At 46.7% G+C, this 8,848-nt stretch overlaps 1 protein-coding gene across 1 annotated transcript; it reads right to left on the reverse strand.

The window, feature by feature from the left end:
- Positions 1-306: 306 nt before the first annotated feature.
- tmem74b (transmembrane protein 74B) lies at positions 307-5,909 on the reverse strand. Its single transcript, XM_048550196.2, has 2 exons — positions 5,782-5,909; positions 307-4,019 (listed from the first exon to the last, which is right to left on the reverse strand). Exon 2 carries the CDS (start codon positions 3,967-3,969, stop codon positions 3,259-3,261), a length of 711 nt encoding a protein of 236 aa, XP_048406153.1. The 5' UTR covers positions 3,970-4,019; positions 5,782-5,909; the 3' UTR covers positions 307-3,258.
- Positions 5,910-8,848: the final 2,939 nt, after the last annotated feature.

Consider the following 8,848-nt stretch of genomic DNA (forward strand, 5'->3'; position numbering starts at 1 on the left):
CAGATTGTTTGTTTTTGACGTGGATTGATGGATAAATATTGGCCAGGATCTTTAGTCATATTCCCCTGCTCTTCTTTGAAATAGTGCCATGTGATCTTTTACATTCAAAGGGTAAATGGAACCTTGGTATACCGCCTTATCCAAAGAGTGCTGGAATATTGACCTAGATTTTCAACTTGAATTCATAACCTTGTGCCTTGGAGCTAAACGTTTTACCAACAGAACATTGCCTGATAATTTAATGCTGATGTGCAAAGTAAGCAATGGAAAGAAAATTTATTTTCCTGACTTCATCCTATTGCACCTTGATAAAACTGAATTGACCAAGAAATGGAAAAGTCATGCCAATAGATTCTTCCATTTTTATTTTTATTGTCTTGTAGTTTTTGTAGGCACGGCAGAATACTGAATATACAATGTATGTTGATTAAAAAGTGATTAAAAAGTGATTATGCAGAGAAACATAAAGAACATATGAATAAACTTCAAATAATTACAACAATTTTCGAGCATATGACAAAATCTGCAGCTTAGAACTTACAGTATTTTATCAAAAGCACACTGCCACTTAATACAAGAGAACATGTTGCTCTTTCCTCTGGGCAATGTATGCTTCAGAAGGTATTTACACATCAGAAATATTGCACTATTAAAAAAGTTAAAAAAAAACTCAATCTTCTACCTGCTAACAGTCTGTTTAGAAGCCCTATGATATATAACAGACAACAGTATATAACAATACATTTGGTAGAGTCCATTTGTTGTACAGCATATACTGAAATTTTCTAAAAGCAAGATGACCTCAGGTCAATTACACACCTTAGAGGTTTTATATATTACACTTTTTGAAATATGGATTTATTAAATAATTAAAAACTAAAATCTATATAAAGTATAATTTTGAAGTGTTATGATCTTCTGCAAAGTTCTATATTTTAAATAAAAGGAACAAAACATCAATATAAATGCTGTAAAGGCTGCCAACTCACTATGTGTAGTAACATTATAACAAGTCTTGAACAAATAGTTTTGTGAAATTTTTAGTTTATTTCCTTCTCTCTTAAAAGTGATGCTTCTAGAAGCCTGTGTCTCTTCAAAGTGATCATTTATTATGTGTGAGCATGAACATCTGAGCATAGGGTTGGAGTCTTCAGCTAGGGGCTACAATCACTGGATTCAATTCAAGAGCTGAAACCTTGGCTATTTTCTGTCCCAAGAGCAATCAAACTACTTGTGGAATGCTAATAGAAACCATAGGAAGTACACTACAGGGTATAGCTAAAAGACAAATCCTCAGGTTAAAGCTGTGTAGAAGATGGTTCTGTAAATGATATCATCATCATAGAATCCCTACAGTGTGGAAGCAGGCCCTTCAGCCCAACAAGCCCACACCGACACTCAGTGCATCCCACCCAGACCCATCCCCTCTGATCTACACATCCCTGAACACTATGGGCAATTTAGCATGGCTAATCCACCTAGCCCGCTCATCTTTGGACTGTGGGAGGAAACCAGAGCAACTGAAGGAAACCCATGCGGGTTTCCTGAATGTGCAAACTCCACACAGTCACCCAAGGGTGAAACTGAACCTGGGTCCCTGGCGCTGTGAGGCAGCAGTGCTAACCATTGAGCCACCGTGCTGCCCTGTATAGAATGTAATTACAGAAAGTAATCATGCATGACTTCAGATTAAATACAATGGTGAGGTAAAGTGGGCAGATTCAATGTAATGACAGATGACATATGTTAGGAAGTTAAACTTCACAGAAACTTAGTCAATAGATAAAATGGTTTCCAGGAAGAATCATAACTGCAAAATGAAAAACAAATTGTTGAAGAAATTGATGGTTACTGGACTGCTTGGATTTTCCGAGGCAAGTAAGCTAGGATGGACCAAATGGCGACCTTATCAATCCCATCATTGAAATTGCCAATATTCTGGACCTTCATGTCTGGTAGCATTGTGAGAACACTTCCACAAAAAATTTGCAGCTTTTCAGGAAGGATACAGGTCAGCAAACTTTTCAAGCAAACAGGAAATAAATGCTAGTCTGGCCAGAGATACTCAAAAACATGAGAATGAATTATTTTCTACACAATATCATGGTCTTGTGAACTGGTCCTGCCCTAAATGAGATTGACCAACTCAGCACAGATTGTGAGGACTGAACCTGGAACTTTCTGGTCTGCCTGACACACTGAGGGTGATTTTCTATGAAGATCTCCCACTTGCTTGATGAAACTTCACTACCAAAGCCTCATCTTATTTAATTTTACCAAACTTTAAATTATTCTTCCTCAGAGCAATTGGAAAAATCCTATAAAAATTCCCCATTGTTGCTACACCAGAGTTACAACAATTCCATACCTGCCAATTTACATATCAATGTTTAAAATGTTAATTCAGCCTCTAAATACTTGCATCAAATGAGGGATTTGTATTACATTGTAACATAATATACCAGACCACACTTTAATTTAGAGTGCCAGCAATATTTTGTGGACACCCTTTGCATGAAAAGCTCTGTACATTGTGTGTGCACTCTTGTGAAGGATCCAGTCTGTGTGGCATTCAGGTTGTGTTAGCTTCTGTTTGCTTGAAACTATATGGGATTCAGTCTGTGTGAGACATCACTGCTGTAGGGACTGAGATGCAGTCTACCTGAAATGCCTTTCTATGGAATTCTATCTACACAGAATGTAGTTGCAGCAGAATCCAACCTGTGTGGAGCGTTGTTACTCTGGCATGTCTGTGTAGGTTCGAATCTGTTTGGAATTTAATCTTTCTGTTATTTAGCCCGTGTGGGATTCATTCTGTTTCGCATTCTCTCAGCCTGGGGTGCATTCTGTACCGGACTTAGGACATGTTCCACGTTGTAGTGATGCTGCATTGTGTTAAGCCGCCCAACCAATTCAATGTTTGAGGCAGAATTGCAGAGTTACTCATATGTACAGGACTAGTAGGTGGTGACACCTCCCGTCCCACCCCAACACCCAGACCTTTTCATACATCCCGACAGTCAACGTAAATTTCAGCCCAACTTCTCCCTGAACAGGGACTGGCTCCCGTACACTGGGGCCGAGGTTCAAGAGGAAGCCAAAGTTTGAAATTCGGTTCATTGGCTCATTGCGGAGTGTGTTGCGATGCACTCTATCGCACAATCCGTGAACAAACACATGCTTAAATACTCACTGGGTAACGGCTGACTAGGATAGCTCTCACAGGAAGGATATTTGCAGCTAGCAGACAGAGCTTGCTCAGGAGCCGGTCTGGCTGACATTCTCCGTAGGTTGCAGAACTTCAGACTCCACCAGGGATTGATGTCCGTCGCCGTCTGTGGGTCTCATTCTCAGGTTTATGGACCCATAGGTCTTTCTGGCTCTGCCACTGACCATAAAGTTCCTTCTCCCGTACAACTCACCTTTGCAGATAGACACCATGAGTAATAAGGAAAGCAGCATGCCTCCCAGTGTCAGCAGCCCCAAGCCAGCGATGATGCATTTGTCCAAGTGAGACCCTAACAAGGCGTAATGTAATTCTAGCCTCTCCATCTCCCGGGCTGTCACCGTGTCCGGATCCACCTTAGACTCCCTCGGGATGGCATAGGCGATAACCACCAACGTGATACCGGCCACAAGGAACACCAGCGCCACTGTGAAGCCATAATCAACCGGCTGGGCTGCTCCCTCGGACTCCGGCTCCTCCTCGGAGCGGGGCGACGTCTCCTGGGTTCTGTCCCGGTTGCTGTGGGGGGGCACAGCCCCAGCCCCGTGCCCCGTGTCGTTGGCCGCGGGTGAGTTGCTGAACGAGGTCTCCTGCTCGCCGCCGAGTCGCGGAGCTGTCCGCGGTGCTGAAAGCTCCCGGCTCCAGCCGCCGTTCCCTCTCAACTCCAGCCGGGAGCTGGGGGCTATGTCACCGGCTTCGGTGCTCCTCACTTGCAGGGGGTGATAGCACTCCGCAGACGCCATTGGAGCCCGTTTGCCGTGTACATCCCAGCGATGCTTAACTGCAATAAACCCTGCAACGGGAGGTAAGGCGACAGCTCAGTGAGTTAAAACGCGGAGTCACATCAGCTGTGGAAACATTCCCAAAACAAACCCTTTACGCCGGGGGAAAGAGCCAGATGTCATAGAGTAATATCCCGGCCTTTGATCCCTCCGCTGCAGCGAGACAGGTGGCTACACAAATTCACCAACTTAGAGACAGAAGACACGAACACCCGGTGTTAACACACACACATCTGACAAATTCATGGGAACGGCTATGGACACTTGATATTTCTCTCTCATTAAAATTCATTGATGGGCAGCAAGACTCTTCAACTCCATCTCCCCTATAAACTACAACCCTGGTGGGGGGTGGGAGGGGGTTGGGGTTGATGTCCTAAAACACCGATGTCCAATTTCTCTGAGTCTAAACATTGTAATCGCAGCCTGTTCCCCCGCCCCGCCCCCTTTATATCTCGCTGTGTCTCAATCTCTGGAGTGCCCTGTATTAAGGAAAGCTTTATCTCACCACCCACCACCCCCTAGGATTTCCATTAACTATCCTCCTTCCACCCAACACTTCCCCCCCGCCATTCCCCTTCACCTATTTCCTGGAATCTGTCTTCGTTTCCCAAAAGGAATATTTTGCTGCTTCCCTCGTGTTTCGTCGCTTTAAACCCTCACCGGGTGCGCCCCGTCCATCGCCTGATCTCCTTCAAACTGACTCCAAGAGCAAAAGACGCGGGGTGGGGAGGGGCAGGGGAAGGGAGGGGGTCAATGATGGAGGTGAAATCTTCTGTCCTTTATTCCATGATCAATAGTAAACTCTGTCTGAAAGGCGGCCTACAATAAGGCAATAGTGGGGCCGGAGGGCAGCCTAATATCGCTGAGTGATTGGAGCAGACAGTGATGTTCCTTTTAGAGCCCATCACAGTGACCCGGCCCTTTGTCCTACCCGACACACAGCCTTCCTCCCACTCACTGAAGACGTAGTATTCAAAGTTTCTCGCCTGCTGTGATTCCAACAATGATGTATTCAATGCAAAACAGATCAGTGAGTTCGGCGGAAGCCTGATTGATAGATACCTGGATGAGATTAATTTTGCCCAAATTTCAAATTTAGGTTCTGGATTTCGGAGAGCGTCGACAATTGGAGAAATTGAAAGAGAAGGAGAGAGCACAGAGAGAAAGAGAGGACGGACACTGTGAGGGGGAGAGGGAAGACGGAGACTGGGAGGGAGGGAGAGGACACAGAGAGAGAGAGAGGACAGAGACTGGGAGGGAGAGAGAGGACACAGAGAGAGAGAGGACAGAGACTGGGAGGAAGAGAGAGGACAGAGAGGGGGAGAAGACAGAGACTGAGAGAGAGAGACGACAGAGACTGGGAGAGGAAGAAGACAGAGACTGAGAGAGAGGGAGGACAGAAACTGTATAATGGCGTCTTGTCACCACAAGCGAGCCGACGCTGGGCTGGGTTCAGGCCATTGATCAGGAAGCAGGGGCGGTGACTTGTGTATCCAGTAAAGCCGGGGCCCCAGGCCGGACCAGAAACAGCCAGAGTCGGTGTAGAGCTCCCTCCGAATTGTTAACGGCTGTCCCAGGCAATGCGCACACTCGGTGGCAATAAGGTGCAGTAACTTCATTGCGACCGGCAACTTGCCTCATTCATTTGTCAAAAAGTGACGGGTTACAGTGAGCTGCAAGGCTGTATAACAAGCGAGCTATCCGCCTGCACGGCATCCCAGCTACATTTTGGAGGGTTCTGCTGCTTCCTGCTCTTTTAACTGTTCTCACCCTCCAGGAAGCAGAGACGCTGCCGACAGGCGCTTCCCAGCTCCCAGCCGCCCGAGGGTTCCGAATGGGAAACATCTGAGGTTGGCAAACTGCAGTCAAATCCCTCGGGATCATTCTGAACACTTGCCGCTCTCTGTAACTCCACCTCCCCCACCCCCCCAGCCCCGTCTGGAGTTTGCGTGTCATGCAGTCCTGATTTATTCAGGCGAAGGGGGCCCCTACTCCGTGAGCTTCCCACGGTTCACTGTTAGTTTGGCTTCATTCACTGTGACTGCCCTCAGTGCCAGAGCACTCTCAGGAATTACTCAGTCACGCAAGTCCCAGCTCTACAAAAAACACATTCCTGCAAATACCACCCCACCAATAAAACAGTCCCCCGCCGTGTAAACAAAAGGCCCCCCCTCCGCTGTAAATCCAACAGCCGCCTCTGTAACATGAAACCCTCTCCTCTGTGTAAATTACACTGTCCACTCTATAAAATAAAACGACCCTCTCTGTAAAGTTAAATGTCTCTGCAAATTGAAGAGCCCCGTGTGTAAATTAAACAGCCCCCTCTATAAATAACAGCCCCCAGGGTAAATAGCCCGCTTTCTGTGGAGAGGAGACCAGTCCGAGCCCGGATTGAACCTGCCAGCTCACATGCGGTTTATTGGAAACCAGCTTCTGCTGGGACTCAGCGACACTGCATCCCATCACTGAGCTGATTTACCGCCAGGCATCCAACCTTCCCCACCTCCCCCCTCCCTTGTCCATCCCAGAAGCACAGCTACTCGTCTTCATCTCTGCCCTTTCTCGCTGACCGGCGCTGTTTGGAAACCCTGAGACTCCTGGAAACTGTCCCCGCCCTAACACCAGGAATCTACATAATAATAAAATGTGAGGCTGGATGAACACAGCAGGCCCAGCAGCATCTCAGGAGCACAAAAGCTCTACAGTCCACTTGGCAGGCAAGGCTGCTAACAATGACTTCCTATTACCGCCAGAGTAAAGACAGCAGCTGATTGCAAGTGAGATAGTAAGAACAGCCAATGCTGGAGTCAGAGATAACACTGTGTGGAGGCCAGGCAGCATCAGAGGAGCAGGAAAGTTGGTGTTTTGGGTTGGGACCCTTCTTCAGAAGATGTAGTTGATTGCAAGTGCTGGGAACATAGTGGCTCGGAGATTGTGGGTGGGAGCCTGGGGTTGGGAACCCCGGGAATATGAGCCTGAGACTGGGAACCTTAGGGCATGGGTGAGCCATGATCATAATGAATGGTGGTGCTGGCACAAAGGGCCAAATAGCCTACTCCAGCACCTATTGTCCATTGTCTAGTGAGTGGGAGAATAGTTCTCTGGGAAATGGAAACCCAGCTTTGAGTACATGGGAATAGGAGCTCAAGCCTGGGAACCTGGAAGCTGGATGAACCTGGAAGCTGGATGCCCAGAGGATGGGAGCCCAGGATGGGACCTGATGGATGTTGTGTACTTGGAGAATAGGACCCCATGACTGGAACACAGAGGCTGGATGCCCAGGGTTTGGGAGTCTGAGGGTGTGGATGGATGGGCAGGATGAACTCGGATCCATGGGGGGATGGATGTCGAGAGATAGGAGCCCAGAGGTGATAGCGGCCTGAGTAATAACAGGATATCCAGGTGTGAGTGCCCTGAGGCAGGGTGCCTGGTGATGGGTGAGGAGATCGGCACTGGAGGATGGGTCCCAGGATATGGAAGCCCAGCTGATGTGCGTCCAGGGTTGGGTGCTTGGATGATGAGTGTCTGGGGGATGGGTGCCTGAGGGGATGGGTGCCCAGGGCTTGCTGCCTGGGATGGATGCCCAGGGAAATGGGAGCCTGAAAATGGAAGCTGCTGCCTGAAATTATGGATCTCAGTGGCAACAATGTGAAAGTGCAGGAGCTGAGTTTGATAGAAATCTGTTCTTTACCATCTCTCTGAGCGAATGTTTCATTAAATGTGTGGACATTTTTCACAACAAAGTTTCAACTTACAACAAAGGTCAGAACAAGCAACGAAATTACATCAGAGATAATGGGAACTGCAGATGCTGGAGAATCCGAGATAACAAAGTGTGGAGCTGGATGAACACAGCAGGCCAAGCAGCATCATAGCAGCAGGAAAGCTGACGTTTCGGGCCTAGACCCTTCACCACTGAGAATGGCTTTAAGATCTTTCTGACAGGTGGTGAGAAAACTGTAAAAGATCTGAAGATCCTATATAAATATACACACTGCACAGTGTTTAAATACAACATCTATGTATAGTATAAATTAAATAATTTTCATGTATAATCTTTGTGTATAGTACAATATACAATTATACCTTACTAAGCATGTCCCATACACCAGCAATACCATCCCTGGGTATGTCCAGTCCTACAGGTAAGGCAGACCTAGCAGAGGCGGCGGTGCAGTGGTGTACAGGCAGGAGAGGATTGCTTTGGGAGTCTTCAACATTGACTGTGCTCCTCATGAAATCTCATAGCATCAGGTCAAAAAGGGACAAGGAATGATTATCACATATCAGCCCCCTCCGGTTGATGAATTAGTACTCCTTCACATTAAACAAACTTGGAGGAAACATTGAGAACGGCAAGGGTACAGAAAGTACTCTGGCGGGAGAATTCAATGTCCATCTCCCAGAGTGGCTCAGTAGCATCATTACTAAGCATTCTGGTAGAGTACTGAAAGATTAAAATCAATGTGTTACATGTACTGAGAGAAACAACAAGTGGGAAAATTGTACTTGATCCTTGTCCTCAGCAACCTACCTGGAGCAGGTGCCTGTGTCCCCTACAATAATGGCATGGCTGATCACCACACAGTCCTCGTGTAACTCAAGTCCCATATTCACATTAAGGACATGCTCAATCATTTTGTGTGACACTTATCACCATGCCAAATGGGATAGATTTTCAGCAGATCTATCAACTTAAAACTAGGTGGCCATGAAACATTGTGAACCATGAAAAGAAGCAGAACTGTATTCAATCACAATCCATAATCTCACAGCCACCAGAAGTGGAATGCTGTAGAGTCCAGAGATGGGATTATGTAGAATTCTTGAAGACCAC

This window comes from Stegostoma tigrinum, chromosome 19 (assembly GCF_030684315.1).
Source record: "Stegostoma tigrinum isolate sSteTig4 chromosome 19, sSteTig4.hap1, whole genome shotgun sequence".
NCBI classification, from domain to species: Eukaryota; Metazoa; Chordata; class Chondrichthyes; order Orectolobiformes; family Stegostomatidae; genus Stegostoma; species Stegostoma tigrinum.

Bases quoted from the DNA above. Each gene is read 5' to 3' on its own strand.
- tmem74b (XM_048550196.2), bottom strand. From the start codon at position 3,969: ATGGCGTCTGCGGAGTGCTATCACCCCCTGCAAGTGAGGAGCACCGAA.